At 36.8% G+C, this 21002-nt stretch overlaps 1 protein-coding gene across 1 annotated transcript in view; it reads right to left on the reverse strand.

Moving 5' to 3' along the window:
• Positions 1 to 12274: 12274 nt before the first annotated feature.
• LOC122806175 (putative uncharacterized protein DDB_G0282133) overlaps positions 12275 to 21002 on the reverse strand; it is a 33161-nt gene continuing 24433 nt past the window's right edge. The window contains exon 2 of the mRNA XM_044076410.1: positions 12275 to 13496. Within this exon, the coding sequence (XP_043932345.1) occupies positions 12275 to 13496 (1222 nt within the window). The remainder of the gene's footprint in view (positions 13497 to 21002) is intronic.

Below are 21002 nucleotides of genomic sequence, written 5' to 3' on the forward strand. Positions count from 1 at the left end.
GTTTACATTTCTTCATGCTTACGCTACGCCTGCACCACTTCATGAATCACTATATACCTTCATTTGCATGCTACACTGCTGTGCATGGGGTAATTAGCATACATGCGCCAGGAGCTGCGCAGCTCTGGCGTACGCTGGTAGTGCACGTGGAAACTGCTCATACCTGAATCGTTCGGCGGCCATATTTGATACTAGATCGCTGACGCTACTCCGGCGCTTGGTGCAAGCTTCATGGATCCCGGAGATGGTGGTAAAATCTATCTATCTGTCTGTCTATCTATCTATCTATCTATCTATCTATCTATCTATCTATCTACACACACACACATGCACACACACACACATAGATATACAAAGTCCCGGATGACCATGTCAAAATTAAGTGTAATGCTATATATAATGTAAACTGCAGTGATGCTACACTTACCAAGGGGGAACTATGCTGCATTTGTTGGTGTTAGGGGTAACTTGTGACTAAAATACTGGTTATTTGTTTAGTAATCCCCTTGCTGGAGAATTTGAGTATTAGAATAGGATTTGTTAACCTCCACAGTTTTCAGTCAACAGCAGTATAACAGGCTTTTATGTCACAGAAATAGAGACCAAAGAGTAGGAGACCTAAGGCAGAGCCCTGTAGGACAGCTCTGGTGATATTCTTCTGTCTTGATCATATAGCACTGACTATAGTAGTAAGGGTTCTCTCAGACAACCAATTACTAATACCTTGGCAAGATCCAGATAATTAGGGCCATAAGTATATAGGGATGATCTGCCTCTTGCAAAGCTCAGCTGTTGTGTATCTAAAGATATAATGTCACCTGCATCATTGTTTATGAGTTCAGCTTTGATATATTCTATACCCTTGGAAATAATACTAGTGAGATTAATAGGCCTGCAATTTTCCGGATCAATATAGGTACCGCTTTTATGCAAAGGAACCACAACTAACATTCTCCACACCCCAGGGACATAACCAGTGAACAGACTCAGGTTGAAGAGCTGTTGGAGGGGTTTTTCTAGGTCTGACCTTATGCTTCTTAGCAGACATCCATGGATATTGTCAGAACTCATAGAAGTAGTGTTTTAAATTTTGAGAGCTGCCAAAAGAAATTGGTCCAAAATGATCTCAGGGGGGTGGGGGTGGAGGGGACTGAGAGAGGACAAGTGGAGTAAACTTGGAAGAGAATTTGTTCACAAGAATAGTAGTGATGTCAGTGGGGTCAGAGAAGGAAGTAACAGTACATATAAGTTAGGTACACATGTTTTGGTAATTCTAAACTCTGTAATAATGCTGCAGAAAACCTTATGGTTTTTCTTTAGAATTAGTGACAACAATGAGTTCATAGCTGGCCTTACAATTCCTAATGTAAAGTTGGAGAAGTATGTGAAGTCATAGTCTTGCAATAATTACTAGTATAATATTATCTAACATGTTCTGGTTCATTTGTGGTACTATTGTGTTGTTAATATTTTAATTATTATTGTATGCACATTAGTCTTATTGTCATTCAGACTATGTGTTCATTGTTTTGTCTTGCATAGGGACCAAAGCAACGTCATTTCATTCAGTTTGCACTGCTGTACATATCTGATCGACAATAAAGTTTACTTTGACTTTGAGATCCTTACTTAGCCATCTTTAATCCAGTTCATAATGATGAACTGGACATCTTATAGTAATGTTCTGGAGCTTTTATTTTTCATTATTGATTTTATTTATGTGACAGTTCCACCATGAGTTTCATTTTAAACATGTCATCATGCTTCCATCGGATTTGTATGGATGCCTCAATGCGTCTATCCACGAGGAAGCAAAATTCAGAGGAGCAGACAACCATCTCAGTTTCAAGGTTGGTTGGAGAGCTCTACCATTTGTGATTTTCAGAAAGATCAGTAAAAAACAGTTTTTTTATGTATCCCTGAATGTACAGGATGTATTAGGGGGGCCACAATTCAGATTTTTATGGAGAAGATGATAATGAAGTAGTCAGGTTTGACTATGGAAAGGGTAACAAATGGGGTGATGCAATTATGAGAATTGTTTTATGAACATAAGCTCAAGAAGATCTATAATTTGGGAAGGTAAGGAGACACTTAGGTCAAGTGCATTGCTATTTACAAAGTCCAGAAATCTCTGGGCATATTTATGTTTGGTAGCAAATGCTTGCCAGTTTACATGTGGATAACTGAAGTAAAAAAAAGAAATCCTGTGCACGGAAGTGGTTGCATGGCCAAAGAGGTACTATAAAATAACAAAAAAGCAAGCCAGTAACTGTGTGCTGTGGATATTAATTTATTCTTACATAAAACACAAGAAAAAACAGACCGGTTTTGGTTGAGGAATTAACCTAGCCATCATCAGTGTAGTAATACATCATATCTTGTGAATATATGTATATACACACACACACACACACACACACACACACACACACACACACATATATATATATGGATCTACCTGACTACATCGAAACACCAAAAGAGCGAAAACGACTTCACCGACGCCAGAAGATCGACAAGGCAGAAGACCTATGGAAGAAGACACCGACGCTGAGAACACTGAGATGGGGAAAGGATGTGTAAGTATGCGGTAGTGACGAACGTTAGGGTGCGAGTAAGGTAAGTGTGTGATGTTGACGGTGTGTAGGGATAGGGGTGGGATAAGTGAGTTAGGGTTAGGGCGCGGGTTAGGTAAGGGTGCGTAGGGGCGGGTTAAGTGAGTTAGGGTTAGGGAGCGGGTTAGGTGAGTGTGCGATAGTGACGGACCTTAGGGTAAGGGTTTGGGTTAGGGTTGTAGATAGTTGTGTATGTATGGGTTAGTATTGGCTTGTAAGGATTCTGGTGTGCTTGTGTGTGTGGGTTTTGGATAGGGGATTTGTTTTGTTTGTTGTTATGATGTGTTGAGAGTATGAGGTGTCGTGTTTGTGAACTGTCGATCTTCTGGCGTCGGTGAAGTCGTTTTCGCTCTTTTGGTGTTTCGATGTAGTCAGGTAGATCCATATATATATATATATATATATATATATATATATATATATATATATATATATATATAATATCCTTAATTAATGTTTGAATATTATTGGTGAGCTCATAATATTCATTTAAGCATGGGCTAAAGAGCCCTCCCAATTTAACAATCTACTTCTTTTCCATTACATTCAGTTTTGTATGCCATCCAGTTTTTTGGTTCCTATCCCCTCTTATTCTATCTGTGATGGTAAAATGAAAGGATGCTGTACTGTGTTGTAAAGTGTGTTTGAACAAAGCATTGCTCATTCTTTTGTGTTTAACATTAGAAAGGTGTTCAGAAATCCGTAACCTGAGAGGTCTGGATGTTTGTCCAATATAAAATGCATGACAGTTGCAGGTGGCCAGGTATACAACCCAGTCTGTACTGCAATTTGCAAAAAACTTTATGTCGAATACCATGCTACAATTACTGCTAGAGAAGTTTTTGGTTTTCAAAACTTGAACACAGTTGCTGCAATGGCCACAAGGCATGCAACCAATGATCTTCTCCCCAGAAATGGTAGTTTGGATAGTATTATGATGAGTGGATGAATGCTGATGTTTGAAATGGTTAAAATAGGACCCCAGATTTTGGGGCACATTGTTTATGACCCTACACACAACATTTACTCGGGGGAAATTTAAATATGGCATAGATATTTGGATGATTGCTGGATGGTGTGGAGGTCTGATGTGGAATACCTTATGGAATTCATAGGGTATCTTAATGAAAACAAATGGGGTTTACAATTTACAGTTAATTACTAGAATCCCCTACTTGGATGTACTTATATCCAAGAACACTGACAATACTCTACATACAGAAGTGTTTCGCAACTACCCTGAATTCAACACTTTACTCCACGCATCCAGCTTTCATCCAGCCCACATTGCCAAATAAATATCCCCAAGTCACAATTCATCAGGAGTACATAGATTTCAAGAGAGAGGATATAATATGGGTCATGTCTATACAGCAAGTAATTATACTGCCAATATTGACAGAAAGGACCTTTTGAAATACCAACAAAAAACAAGTTCTACCACTAAGAAACTACAGTTTACCACCACATATGGTAGGAACACTAACATTTATTGAGATTATTAGAAGGCATTGGAATATACTGTTGGCGGACAATCTTTTGTCGCAACATTTAAGTGAAGCATGTTAGTTCTCTTTTAGAAAAGGGAAAAATCTGGGGTCCTATTTTAGCCATTTCAAACATCAGCATCCATCCACTCATCATAATACTATCCAAACCACCATTTCTGGGGAGAAGATCATTGGTTGCATGCCTTGTGGCCATTGCAGCAACTGTGTTTGAGTTTTGAAAACCAAACACTTCTCTAGCAGTAATTGCAGCATGGTATTCGACATAAAGTTTTTTTGCAAATTGCAGTACAGACTGGGTTGTATACCTGGCCACCTGCAAATGTAAATGTCATGCATTTTACATAGGACAAACATCCAGACCTCTCAGGTTATGGATTTCTGAACACCTTTCTGATGTTAAACACAAAAGAATGAGCAATGCTTTGTTCAAACACACTTTACAACACACTGCAGCATCCTTTCATTTTACCATCATGGATAGGATAAGAGGGGATAGGAACCAAAAAACTGGATGGCATACAAAATTGAATGTAATGGAAAAGAAGTGGATTGTTAAATTAGGAGGGATCTTTAGCCCAGGCTTAAATTAATATTTATGAGCTCACCAATAATATTCAAACATTAATTACAGATATATATATATATATATATATATATATATATATATATATATATATATATATATATATATATATATATATATATCAGTAAAAACAACAAAGTCACCAAACAAACAGCTTTTACCTCTGCTGAAAAAATACAATCCAAATGAAAATCCAAGCAGCAAAGGTATGGCTCCAGTGTAAACAGTCACTAATTCCAGAAGGTATGTAGTTCCAAAGAATAAAAGGCAGAGAAGATAGTCTTTGAGCTCAGCTTTAATGACACTAATGCTTTCACATACAGCTTCATCAGGTGTTTAACATTTGCTGACATAAACCACCTATATATACCCCTTCAAAACATCATGTGATCAAAAAGCAATTCAAATTTAAAATAACAGCACATTTAAAATATATGAATACCATAGTTAAAAATACAGATATAAAAACATAGTACATATCACTTGCGTAAAGGTCTCTTATGTAATATAGGTCTTATAGGGACGTGGTCATTAAGACCATGGCCATGATTTGCCCTAAGTCTGACTATCCAAGTAGCCTCCAACTCTTCCGTTCTGGACCTAATATCCCCACGTCTCACATTATCATATGTCCTATCTAAAACTAAAAATTTAAAAGTATGTAATTCATTTGTATTCACTACATGTTTAGCAAGTGCATTAATAAGGTTCTTTTTCTTAATATTATATAGGTGCTCTCTAATTCTTTCTTTTAATGAGCGATCAGTTTTACCTACATAATATTTATTACATAATGTACATATAGCAAGATATACCACATGCATAGTATTGCATGTTGCACCGACCTTAATATAAAAATTCTTGGTTGTATCTGGATGTTTAAAAACTATATCTGTGCAAACATAAGTACAATAATTACAGCTGCCACAAGGCTTAGTTCCAGGGACACTAGCTACTGGATTTTTAGATATGTTATAACATAATATTTTCTTAAGTGAATTCTTATTCTTAAAAGAAAATTGTGGTCTCACACCCACAATTGTCTTAATATGTTCATCAGTTGTTAAAATATTCCAATGAGAATTGATGACATCTATATACTTAGCTATGTCCCTAGTATAATGTAAGGACATTCTAAGTTTATTATTCACTACTTTTCTAGTCCTTGGTCTGCTCTCAGAAAAGTAAGGTTTAGCTGTAGTAGACCTTAAGGTATCCACTACACCAGAGGTATGTTGAATCAAATGTTGTTCATATCCTCTTTCAAATAATTCATTCTCAGTTTGAGTCCTAAATTTCTGATAGTCTTCGTCATTAACATTTAGTCTTGATGCTCTAAAGAACTTGATTCTTAGCTACATTTCTAAAAACAAAATTAGGATGCATGCTACATCTATTAAGTAGCTGATTAGCATGACATTCTTTCCTATACAAACTACTAATCAATTTACCACTAACATCTCTAGAAATATATACATCCAAGAAATTTATACCTATGGTAGAGAAATTCAAAGTAAAATGCAAAAAGTTAGATGATGTATTAATATACTCCATAAATTCAAACAATATTTCTTCACTTCCTCTCCATAGGATAAACAAATCATCTACAAATCTTTTATAAAAGGAGATACAAGCAGTGAAGGGACCATTTACTATATATTTGGTTTCCCATATACTCATCACAGCATTTGCATAACTGTTGGAGCAAGAGCTCCCCATAGCAACACCATTTCGTTGCCAATAAACTTTCTGGTCATACACAAATATATTATTACATAATACAAGACTCAATAGAGTCTGTAATAAATATATATCCTTTTCATTAAAGTCTCCCATCATATTCAATAATTGTACTACATACTCAATACCTATGTCATTTGGTATGACAGTAAAGAGAGATGTTACATCTAAAGTAACAAATATGAACTTATCCAAGGAGTAATATCTCTCGAGTAATTATACAATTCACTTAAAAATTGTTCTGTGTCTCTTAATATTATACAAGATTTATTCATTATCGGTTTAATACGCTTATCAATATATATAGACAATGACTCAGTACACCAATTATTACCAGCAACTATTGGTCTCATAGGAGGCCTAGTATGATTTTTGTGTATTTTAGGCAGTCCTTGTATAACTGGAATAGTGGGATTAGATATATAAAAATATTTAGCCAGATCTTGGTTAATAACAAAAGTATATTGTAGCCATTTAATAGTATTTTGGACAGTCTGTATCATAGAATCAACTCTAGCTGTTGTAATATTTTCATAGAAATTAGCATCAGATAACATATCTTGTATTGCTCTATCATAATCAGATCTATCCATTAACACTATCTGACCGCCTTTATCAGCGGGTCTGATAACCAAATTTTCATTATTTTGTAATGTTATCAAGGCTCCATGTTCTTCCTTAGTTAAATTGTAATTCCTATATAGTTTGCTGTTGATGTTTCGCTTATTATACACTTCATACATACTAGAGATGCACAGTTGCTCAAATGCATTAATTAAAGAATTCTGCTTAGGAATGAACAAGCTAGGTCTTCTAAAAGAGTTATCAGACATCACATGAGTATCATTGTACATATTTCTAAGTGTAAGATTGCGTGTAAACATTTTAATGTCAAAAACAATATCAGATATTTGCATGTCCACAGTGGGAATAAACATTAAACCTTTGCTCAACACACTCATTTCATCTTTAGTTAAACTATGAGCAGATAAATTAACAATCAACATTTCACTTGTTGAAATGCTTTCTTTATCGTTAAGGGGCTTGTAGAAGTGTCACCCAATTTGCGTTTGTATCTCGTGGCACTTCTGCCTCTCTGTTGTAACTTTTGTTGTCCTTGTCTCACTCGACTTATAGATCTCTCCCTCACTGGGAGAGGAAAACTGAGTCCCATATTTTTTGTGGCTAGTAAAAAATTACTTCTATCAAAGTTCAAGACATTTCCCTGCTCACAGGGTGATACCAGTGGAGGAAAAGCCACAGCAGCGGTTTTATGTACTTCCGCCGTTGTAACAAGTGTTTTTCTATTAGTACCCTTGTCGACTACTGCTCCTGGAGCATTGGATATAACATTAGTAGAAGACTGTACATTTATAACATCAGAAAAATTTTACCAGCTTGCAACTCTTGATTTGAAATCTCCGACAGTTCTCCAGCTTCATGCTGCGTGATGTTAGTGCGTCGTGGTTGGAGCGTGCTACGTGATTGGTCATCGGTATCACGTGGCCAAGTAAAGATGTTACCCATTGAAAAATCCTTACGGTCCCGAACAATTTTATTAATTTTAGTCTGAATTAATTTTCTGCCATAAGCAAGAACATTGTCCAAGGTATCATTCATAGGTTTATTTAGAACAGTTGAGCGATACTTGGAACTGAGCGCTAGGTATCGACTCTGAATACCATCCAGCAATTTGTTCTCTTGCCTACTCGCTGAGGCAGTTAGTAACTTCAAATAACCCATGCTAGTTGGAAGATTCAGCTGTTGCCACTCTGATAATAGAGTGGAGTCACAGTCAATTGGTGCAGGCATTTTCAAAATCCTCAGACCACGAGGTATAATTTGTTCTTGCAAACAAAGTTGTAAATGGAATTTTTCATATTGCACTCTTTTAAGTTTACACAAATGTGCCAAAAAATCAAAGGAAGCATCTACTTCCCCTGAAGTAGGTGTAAAATCAGTCATGAGAGGATTCACTTTTTCAACAATTCTAGAGATGAAAGTATGAACATTCACCTCAGACCAGAGTAATTGTTCATTAGTTTCCCCAACTTCAGAAATTTCAGAGATTTCATTACTTGCAGCCATGGTCAAGTAGTTGTTTGGTGTAACAAAAGCACACAGCAGTAAAAACAACAAAGTCACCAAACAAACAGCTTTTACCTCTGCTGAAAAAATACAATCCAAATGAAAATCCAAGCAGCAAAGGTATGGCTCCAGTGTAAACAGTCACTAATTCCAGAAGGTATGTAGTTCCAAAGAATAAAAGGCAGAGAAGATAGTCTTTGAGCTCAGCTTTAATGACACTAGTGCTTTCACATACAGCTTCATCAGGTGTTTAACATTTGCTGACATAAACCACCTATATATACCCCTTCAAAACATCATGTGATCAAAAAGCAATTCAAATTTAAAATAACAGCACATTTAAAATATATGAATACCATAGTTAAAAATACAGATATAAAAACATAGTACATATCACTTGCGTAAAGGTCTCTTATGTAATATAGGTCTTATAGGGACGTGGTCATTAAGACCATGACCATGATTCGCCCTAAGTCTGACTATCCAAGTAGCCTCCAACTCTTCCGTTCTGGACCTAATATCCCCACGTCTCACATTATCATATGTCCTATCTAAAACTAAAAATTTAAAAGTATGTAATTCATTTGTATTCACTACATGTTTAGCAAGTGCATTTTATTAATTAATTTATCTAATTTTATTAGTTTTAGATACGCAAGTGATATGTACTATGTTTTTATATCTGTATTTTATGTGTATTCTCAACCACTGAAAACTGGATGCACAAAAACCACCTCTCCCTTAATGCTAACAAATCCAAAATTCTCCTCTTCTCCCCTAGAAAATCTTACTCCTTCGATAAAGACACTTTCAAAGTCCTTAGTAACTCTAAATCCACTATTGAAGTTGTTCCCTCTGCAAAACTCCTCGGTGTTACAGTTTGACATACACATTCAACAAAATATTTTAAAAACCCATCAAAAACTAGGCATGCTATACAGGAATAATCGCTTTATCTCGCTCACCACCAGGCACACTCTGGCCACTACCTACCTTTTGCCCTCTTTACTTTATGGAGCCCCTCTCTTAACCAACTTGTCATACTCTATCACCTCCAAACTAGAAAGCTGCTATAACAAAATCTCTAAATTTGCCTCCAACTGTAAAAACTCCACCCATCATTGCCTTTCCCTTCAATCCCTAAATTGGCTAGAACTACCACACTACCTAACCTATCTGCAGCTCACAACAGCACACAAACTTATATTTCAGCCATCTAACTGTCCTGCTCTAGCTAATATCCTTCCTTCCTACACCCCTAAGAGATCTCTCAGATCTGAACATCAAAATCTGATTGCTATCTACAAACCTAAAAGTCCTGCTGGCCAACTTCTCCTCTCTTTCACTATCGGTAAGGCTTGGAACTCTCTCCCTTCCTTGCTAAGAACAATATCAAACACTGAAAATTTCAAAACTCAGCTTTTCAAACATCTGTCCACTAAGTGGAAATGCTCCTGCTTTCACCCTACCTAAAACTATTCAAAAACTCACCAATATCCTACCTAGAGTGTAAAAAGGTGAGGCAGTCCTTTAGTCCACCCCAACTAAAAACTATCCTAGAACATATTCACACCACATGGAGTGCTCCATTGCACTCAAAATGTCCCAACGACTTATCCTCATACCTCTTCATGTAAATATTGTAAATAGATTTCTTAACTCTCTTCTCTATGTGCTTATATTTTTCTCAAACTACTCTATAAGAATACCTTTACAAATGTATAACCTTCTAAGAATGTGCTTATGTGCTCAAATAATGCATTGTCTTAAATTACCCTATAAGAACAGCTTATAATTGTATAACCTTTAAAATAACCTTAGTGAAGTTGTAGTTGAATTTGTTGTAATAATGAATGTTCCTGTTGTACAAACTGGTCACCTCAATGTATCATTCATATTTTATATTTCTGTATTTTGTATTTGTACATTTGGAGCTTTTCTCCCCGGGCCTCCACTGAAAACGGGTCCTCAGGGCGCAGTGGACTTCCCCGGTAATCAAACTGGAAATAAATAAATAAATAAATAAGAGCAATATTTAAAAACTGTCTCTCATTTTGAGCCTTTGTCCCGCCATTAATTGTTACTTTGTCTAGAATTCTTGCACTAAGAGTTTGAGAGAAATGTGAGCTTCTTTGGCTTCTGAAGCAAAACTATATGAATAAAACAGTACAAATTTTAAGGGCAAGGGGGAAATGGGATGTACTTAAAAATATAATGATAATAATAATGATACTACCACTAATAATAATAATAATTTAGAGGTAGTGTTGTAAAGGACATAAATGCAAGGAAGTATGATGAATAAAAATGGGGCTTACCTGGTGCCTCCAGGCTATAGGAAGAAATACATGAGGCATGTTCATTGTGAAAGCAATTATATATAATGAACTAAAGATCATGTTACACAAGATACAGCTTTCTAAAGAATATGGGCTAGTAACACTGACATCTCTGAAGATGGATATAAGAGAGGGGGAATGCTATTAAATAGGAAACAAGAAGTAGTCGCATTGTTTGAGAAATTAGTGCATTGTTTGCACCACACTGTAAAAATTCTAACTGTAGGTGGTATGGTCAATCACTTATGGGTTCTCTAGTTGCTTATAGCAGTCAGTTAAACCAAGTCAAATATTTAAGAACAAGAATGTTCTCCAATATCTTATACATTAGAAATGACAAAATATTAATCTATACTGCAAAAACTGAAAAAAAAAAAAACAGGAGTAAATAGCAACCAAATTAAGTCCTGGGTTTTGGTCATTTATTATTAGGCCAAAATACTTTCTAAATGTGGGTCTAGGACAGAACTTAATGTTTAAACCTTGTCCATGTTAACTTGTACACCTCAGTAAAAGTTACAAATATAATGAAGGAGGAATGCAAACTATTTGTTAAGTAATTACATTTTAAGAAGAATACGGTAGAAGTAGAAAATATCATTAAAATTGCAACTGCTTTTAAAATTTGAATGATTTTTTGCAAACAGTCAAGGACTATAAAGAGTAACACTGACTAAATAAAAGTGAAAGTCAAACTAGTACAAGACAAAAATCTGCAGTGGTTTGTATGATTGTGAGTAAAGAAGGAATGACAGACTTTTATTGTCTCAACTCGAGTCTTGTACTGTCATAAAATTGGTGATGACAAGACTTGATGCAGGATGGAGCAGGAAACAATCAAGACAAAACATAGGAAAACATTAGGCAGATTCGTACTTAATCTCAATTCTGAATGCTTTAAACTGAACACAAGATAAATATTGATGATATTTATCCTGAACGAAAATAAGTTGTGGAAGGTAGAAGATTGAATTACGTCAGAACTGCAACATTGTGTGTGTGTGTGTGTGTGTGTGTGTGTGTGTGTGTGTGTGTGTGTGTGTGTGTGTGTCTCTCTCTCTCTCTTTTCATAACTGTTTAAAAATAAACATCTGGGATTGAGAAAGTTAAGGCCTTAAGCACAAGAAGCAGGATGGCAGTGATATAAGGATATTTCCAGAACTCCTACTTTTCCACGCACAGAAATAAAGATTCAGAGTCAGAAGAACACTCACAAGGGAACACAATTCAGAAGATTTGTAGGTGTGTTAATACTTAACCAGTTAAATCAATCACTCTAAGAAGATTTTGTGCGTCTTGAAAACCTCTGGAGCTCTTAACAAATTTGGGTATAGAATACCAGGCAGACTGTGAGATACAAGCATGATGTTCACTTATCCATCCACTTCCTCATCTCTACTCCAACTTTACATTACTCCTAGCATTACCATTTATATTACTGCTAGCATTAACATTTACATTACTGCTAGCATTGTCATTTAGATTGCTCCTAACCTTACCATTTATATTACTCCTAGCATTACCATTTACATTAATGCTAGCATTGTCATTTAGATTACTCCTAACCTTACCATTTATATTACTCCTAGCATTACCATTTACATTACTCCTAGCATTACCATTTACATTACTCCTAGCATTACCATTTATATTACTCCTAGCATTACCATTTACATTACTGCTAGCATTGTCATTTAGATTGCTCCTAACCTTACCATTTATATTACTCCTAGCATTACCATTTACATTACTGCTAGCATTACCATTTACATTACTGTTATCATTACCATTTACATTACTCCTAGCATTACCATTTATATTACTCCTAGCATTACCATTTACATTACTGTTATCATTACCATTTACATTACTCCTAGCATTACCATTTATATTACTCCTAGCATTACCATTTATATTACTCCTAGCATTACCATTTATATTACTCCTAGCATTACCATTTATATTACTCCTAGCATTACCATTTACATTACTGTTATCATTACCATTTACATTACTCCTAGCATTACCATTGATATTACTCCTAGCATTACCATTTATATTACTCCTAGCATTACCATTTACATTACCCCTAGCATTACCATTTATATTACTCCTAGCATTACCATTTATATTACTCCTAGCATTACCATTTACATTACTCCTGGCATTACCATTTATATTACTCCTAGCATTACCATTTACATTACTGCTAGCATTGTCATTTAGATTGCTCCTAACCTTACCATTTATATTACTCCTAGCATTACCATTTACATTACTGCTAGCATTGTCATTTAGATTGCTCCTAACCTTACAATTTATATTACTCCTAGCATTATCATTTACATTACTGCTAGCATTGTCATTTAGATTGCTCCTAACCTTACCATTTATATTACTCCTAGCATTACCATTTACATTACTGCTAGCATTGTCATTTAGATTGCTCCTAACCTTACCATTTATATTACTCCTAGCATTACCATTTACATTATTGCTAGCATTGTCATTTAGATTGCTCCTAACCTTACCATTTATATTACTCCTAGCATTACCATTTACATTACTGCTAGCATTGTCATTTAGATTACTCCTAACCTTACCATTTATATTACTCCTAGCATTACCATTTACATTACTGTTATCATTACCATTTACATTACTCCTAGCCTTACAATTAACATTACTCCTAGCATTACCAAACTGCTGTTATCATGCACAGTCCCCTGCTACACTATGTTACCTTTCTAATACTCCTGCCCAATAAACACAACCCTATATTAACACACATCTTCATACACCATCAGAATTTACACTCCCACACACTCACGCCCCTTCTTCTCAACAGAAAATCTATCCTACATATCAGTTACACTCTCCATGACATCTTAACCTACACCTCCAATATTCAGCTACCTCGCATGCTCCTTTACTCACCCCCTCTTCCCTCAATGGTACTTGCATTTCTCATTGCATAAAAGCTCAGTAAAACTACCTAAGGCCCTGTAAAAATTTACAACTAGGAATGCAATATACAATTCAGCCCTGGTCCCACCACACCGCTGTGCCTGTTAATAAATACATAAATCTTTCAAAACAAATTAGACAATGTAAGCACATTACTTTCACAACACAACCCAGATATTGTAGTGATATCAATTAAAAAGGAAAGCCCACACTTGCTTCACTTGTTCCTATAATATAACTACTACTTAAATGCTCAGCTTTGCCTAAGAAATGCTGGTGGTGCTTTCCACTCTTTTCTCTATATAAAATCACATCTAAATATACAACTCATAGCCCAGCAAAATACACACTCAGACACTTTGCCAAACTGGCTTTTAATAAAAATCTCACCAAAAAAACAGAAACACTGCTAATGTGTATTAGCCTATCTCCCTACCCCATCAACTCCAGAAAAGTTCCAAAGTATTATCAAAGATATAACTTCTTACATATGTAACAAAACCAGCCTCACGCAATTATGTGATTTAAACTGCTTCTATCCATCGCAGGAATCTTAAAATGCGCCAAGCTCATACAACTAGTATAATATCCCTTCTAGCTAACAACAACACCCTCATAAATTTAAACATCACTGATTGCCCCTCCTCAATCTCTGATATTAATATTTGTCCACAATCCTTCAGTTATTACTGCCTATTTAGGGTCATCATACATGCCCTCTCCCTAAATATTCCTCCCAAACTAATCACCTTTCCACAAAAGGCAGTCTCCAAAATCAACAAACCCAAAGAAACACTTCACAAAACAAACTGGTCATTCATCTTAAACATAAATAACCGTAACCTAACCACAAACTTTCTCTCTCTCTCTCTTTGATGTACTCATAATTCTCCAAGATTCCTACTTTCCAATGATATCTTGATTATACAGTTGAAGGAAATGATTGTATAACTACTCACTCAAATCACTTTTAAACTCTGAAGTGATGCCTGGTACACGCACATACACACACACACACACATATATATATATATATATATATATATATATATATATATATATATATATATATATATATATATATATATATATATATATATATATATATATATAGAACCACTACTAAATACCGAACACTCACTCTACCGACACCCAAAATCCCGAGACCAAACACCCGAAACACAATATCGAAAAAACCAAAACCGCAAAATTCAAACTACCGAAAACTACACACAATATACACCACACACACAGACACATACACACACTTTCCCCCAAAACAGAAACACGCAAACCTAACCTAAGGAGAAAAAGGGGGGCAAGCCCCCATGCACCCCCTACACCCCCCTACTTAAATATTCTAACTCTGAGGTCGCACTACCCAGACAAACACATGAATACACCACCACACTCCTACATCCCCCTTGCGCACACACATCTCACTCACAACACTCACTTACACACTAAACCTCTAACCAACACAGTTAAACAGAAATACTTACCTGCCCTTCCACCATACAGCAACACCAGAAGCGTGAATGTCAAACTCCCGATAATTGAGATTTTGAAATCTGCGCTTCTGGTCTTTCAGTAGTTTGGGGTTTCGGCTATATGGACTCAAAAGTTTGAAATTCGGTATTTCAAACTGACACGTCAGGATCAGATACCTGGGGGTGCAGAAGGTAGAGACACAGCCATATAGGACAGCTACCAGTATTCACTGTTTGATTACACATCTAAAATTCAAATGTGTGCCCCACCATATGTCTCAACCTCTTAGAGCAAAAAATGTGGACAAATCCATAAATAAAAGTCAAATATAGGCCAGAAAATAGGGACAATTTCTATGTTTTGGTGTTACAAACTTACACAATTGATGGAATAACAGGTTTTGTATGACCATGAAATGTCTGCAGGGTATGAAGTCTGCAAATCAGATGCCCTTAATTATTGTCTAACTGCAATCTTTAATGATTTGCAACTACTTTGCCAGAAAAACAGAATTTTATGAAACTGGACCAAATATATGAGACAAAATTCTGGACAATCTGCTAACATATGTACATTTGAGAGGTATGTCCACAACATACAAAGATTGTGGATGCAAATGATGGAGTAGCAATAGTCAAATATTCATGTTTGTGGCATGAGAGATACAGGTCCAATGTAGTGTGCTCCATAGCAGTAACCCCCCCCCCTAAATTCTATACAACCAACAGTGCCAAAGAAATAGTGATGTTATCCAGGGAAACTGAAAACCATAGTGAAAGGCAGGTAGGTATGTGGAAGAAGGGTGTAGTAAACAACAATACCTATCCATTTCTTGCACAGCAACAACTGTGCACTTTGACAGAATTTGTAAATGAATTTGGACTGTCACCCCAGAGAGAGGGGTGAGGACAACATAACTGCATTGTCAAGCCAATTGGACCAAATTATGTGTGTCCAGTGGACACATCTGCAAAATGGAAAGCTATTTATGGGTGATATTTTTTGTGGGTCAGATGCCCATTATTTTTTAAGATGAGTGTGGAGTGTTGGGGAAGGGACACAGGTACATATGGTGGAGGTAAGTTGGGAAGGTGAGGAAACTTTTGCAGTCAAACAAGACAGACAAGACAGCAGACAGGGTTGGGGTGTGACACAAGAGGAAGTGAATGCCTTGGATGGGGAGGGTGTTGTGGAATCTCAGTCTCAGGTGCATCTATAAGGTAGCAGTGCGACTGAAGTTCCCACCCATGGGACTGTTGGCACTGCTTCTTCACTTTCCCTGTGTTGCAGTGGTGGAGGCTGGTGTCCAGGGTAAGGCTGCTCCACCAGGGTGGTGAGTATGTCCTCCATCTGGTGGAGGTGACATCCAAAAGTCTGAAAGAGCAACCTGCACACCATACCTGACATTTCATCACTGGTGAAAAAAATTACCCCCTCTACAACTGGTTCCAGAGGGGGGCCCAGCCACGGCCCATTGGGGGAATTACTCAATGCCGCAGGTACTGCAGGGGCAGCAGAAAGGGCAACAGCAGGCTGCAGCCCAGACATGCTGGGACCTGGTGCCATGGCCAGAGGAGAAAAGGTAGGCGGATCACCTGGGACTGGCCTACCTTGTAACACTGTAGTAAATTAGATATAAACACATTAAGATTAGTAATAACTAAATCAATGTTAATAGTAACATAATGGAACATAATATTGATTAATCCAAATACATATTAAGGTATATTATGTGGAACACAACAATAAATAACATAACAGTAAGTATGTTAACAGCAAACCAATATGAAATAACCCATAAGGCCAACATAACAGTTAGTTTATATTAATATTAAATCATAACAATGAATAACATTAATAAATTAAAGAAGATAAGGGGTGGGTAGAGAGAGAAAAACATACCATTTGTGAAACTCGCAGATGATATTACTACATAGGCTACTAATATATACTTCTACAGGTGTGAAGTGTCAGTTGCGAGTACAGTGACTCCGATTATTCTATAGATGATTTTGCATGTACATACATCTCAAGCTGTTATAATGAAACAGTATGGGCCAAGCACTAACAGATGCAGGTACACAACTACATGGAACTGTTTCACATACTGTGCTCATACATTACTATCAAGGTGTTCTATAAATTGATTTGCAAATGCATTGCATTCCAGATAATCATTTATCTGCTAATCAGGGACCAGATAGATTGGGCAGGTGTCATTGCATTATGAAAAATCGTGACAGTTGAGAGGTATGTTCATGTACATTAAGTAGACTAGACAGCCACTTACGTCTTAGTTGGTTCGCATGGAAGTAGAACCCAAAAGCTGTGACTCCAGGGGACATGTGCACTTAATGTAACAATTGACTGCAGCCAGATTAGAGCACACATGCAATGAACACAGCCCTACTGCAGTTATTTGAACACATTACTTATCAAACCACAATCCTACTTTACAATTTATTGTTATTGTTCCTTAGAATCTGTGAATTATACACATGATATCTGTCAGGAACATGGGCTACCTTACCCATATACGTTGTTCCTGGAGTGGGAGAAATAGAGAGTGTTATTTGACACAAACTGGCATGAAGACAGCTCTGAACCATACTGTGGGTTGTACAATACATTTATCAGGCAATTACTTCTGCATTCTTTATTAATTTCATTTGTACAGTTCACTGGAATCACCTTAGACATGCAGTGAATATAGCCCTACTGCAGTTATTTGCACACATTACTTATCAAAGCACAATCCTGTTTTAAACCTTATTGTTTATTGTTATTTGTATTGTTTATTGCTTATTGCACTACAGTTATCAGAAATTATCTGTACCTACCACACTCACAGCTCATCCTGGCCAGGCACCCTGTGTGAGACTGGACATTGCGAGCCCATTCAGCTGCAGCTGTTGTAAGAGAAGCAAACCATTATATTGTTGCCTTTCGGCTTTTCCCGGTTAGGGGTCGCCACAGCGGAACTCCAGTCCGCTAATGATTGGCAGTAGATTTTTATGAACGCCAAGGTGCCAGCTCGACGTTCAACCTTCCACAAAGGCACGCCCTTTTACGCATGTCTTTTGAATGCCCATCCAACCGCGGGGAGGACATGCAGACTCCACACAGAAGGCACTCCCTGCACTCCAGCCAAGAATTGAACGGGAGAACATCTTGCTGTGAGGCAACAATGCTACCGCTGCACCACCGCGGCTGCTCAGAAGCAAACCATTATGCATACCAGTTTTGCATGAATTCAGCTTGTATATTAGTAAAGTAGCAGCAAACATACTTACATATCTGTGGGGCATGCCTAGCCCTAGCATCTTGGAACCAGGCGTCCAAGGTTCCCCCTCTTCCTTCATTTCAAGTCATCATAGTGGTGGCAACACTGCTCTCCAGTGTCCAGTGTGGAGTATACCAGTAGCATTGGTAAGATTCCTGTCCAACTGATCTCAGGCTTCAGCTTTACATTCTGAGCCCTGGTAATTACCCTGCAACAGCTGGGGTTCATAGTTTTGGACCAGGAGTCCAACAAACACTCTGGACTTCTGCACACCCCACCCCTGTGCCCAAAAGCAAGTTCCCTTACCAACACCACCAGGCATACTGACAGTTTACTATGAACTCCAATGAATACTATGAATTCCCACATATTGGCCTTAAAATAGGCTGCTTTCCCACCCTTACATGTCATAGTGTAACATTAAAAAATGTGTTGTGTTGCTTAGCATCACACAAACCAGCTTAGCAGAGCTGAGCATCATGTAAACGCTCTCAATCGTGTTTTACCAGAGCTTAGCAACACGCAAACAGGAATAGCCATTGACCATGTTTAAGCAGTGCTTAGCATTGCACAGCTTTTCCAAATGTAAGAATTTTGTTTTTGAATTAAACCACCCTTTAGGTCACCTCACAGATTTCCACAGCAATAAATGTAAAAAGATATGACTGCTCAGGTCTCGAACCTGGGAGCTACTACACTTTAGGCTGTGACTCCACCTAATTAGTTAATTGGATAGTGAGAAAACCAGTATACCTTCACATATACTACTAAGCTACTTGTTAGCATTGCTAAGCACAGTGCAGAACTGTGCAAACAGCCATTCAAAAACAATAAAAAAAAAACGTAGACAAAAATAAATAATTGCATCCGGTTTCTATTTTTAGATGTCTGGCAGATGTTACCTGTGTATGTGTAAGGGCAGCTTGGTACTGCTGCACTCCACTCTGTGCTGTGCAAATGGGCATTAAAAACAAAACAAAAAATTATTAAAATTCACACATATTTCTACATTAGCAGGGCACATTACAGGGATACCTATCCTGTACATAACATCTGTCCAGAAATTTCCTGGACAATGCACAACTATGGGACAGCCTCTACACTACTACTTACATGGATTCAATAGCCATGTTTCTTTTTCTTTGTTCATTTCAATGTGGAATGGGTACTGTGGTAAGGACAGCCCTTGTTCAAGAAGGATGTGTATATAAATAAATAATTGTACTGATTACTTTATTAATTTAATTTATTTTATACTGCAAGTTTATAGTTTATAAACATAGTCTCATTAGCAGATAGTCTTATTATTAATAGGGTAGCTTTGGCCTTACCAAATTCAGCAACATAATATTTTCAATTAGACATTTTTCCAATTTAGAAAAGCAACTTGAGTTCATTTAGTATAAAGAAGGTGGAACAGCAAGCACATGATAACAATGGTGTGGTGTATTCATGTGGTATTGTCACAACACATCCAGATTAAATTTGCAACTATTGGAAATAGAAGGGTTCCGGGTTCAGATCACTGTGGAGCTCAGATGATTTGGATTAGAACTATGTTGCTTTAATTATTCATTTCTTGTCACTTAGATAGCTAGTGGCTCAGAAACAAGCAAGAATAACTGCTCTACAATAAGGATGCCACATGCCATTTTATTTCATGCTTTGGAACAAACACAGATGACATAGTCACCTTAGTCACCTTTGTCTATTTTATTGAGAATGTTGCCAGTAAAATCTATGATGGCAATGCATGGTCTGTGCCTTTTGTGACAAGAGATTAGGCATCACATAGTGGATAATAGCACCCAGAATGAATTGGATAAGGACATACATCATCAATAGTTCTGTAAGTTGGGAGGCTAACTCTCTCTCTCTTTATATATATATATATATATATATATATATATATATATATATATATATATATATACATATATATTAGTCACAAGTATAAGTAATCTGATGTGTACAGACTGTGAACTAAAATAGTCTGATATCTAGTCCCTTCATTTTGACTTACTAGTTCAAATTCCGTCTGGTCTGGGTTTGTGGACCAAGTAGACAATTAATTGCTGACAGATATGACTTACCTTGAGATTTGTGGACCACAGAGGTACAGAGGAGCAGCTCCTTGAACAGGAGTGAGGCTACAGCCAAAACATAACATAAGTGACTAGTTTGCTCATTTTGTTTTCTACCTGTGATCAACTAGTCTTCAATATTACAGGTCATGATGAAGTCTGCTACATTATCTAGTCTGCATTGTAATGAAAGAGATTGTTACCAATCATGTCACTGCTAGGAATTCAGTAATATGTACTGGAAATGTAAATAATATGATTTAATGGGGAAATGTAAATAATATGATTTAATGGGTAC

This window comes from Protopterus annectens, chromosome 7.part0 (assembly GCF_019279795.1).
Source record: "Protopterus annectens isolate FY-2018-M chromosome 7.part0, PAN1.0, whole genome shotgun sequence".
In the NCBI taxonomy this organism is placed as follows: Eukaryota; Metazoa; Chordata; order Ceratodontiformes; family Protopteridae; genus Protopterus; species Protopterus annectens.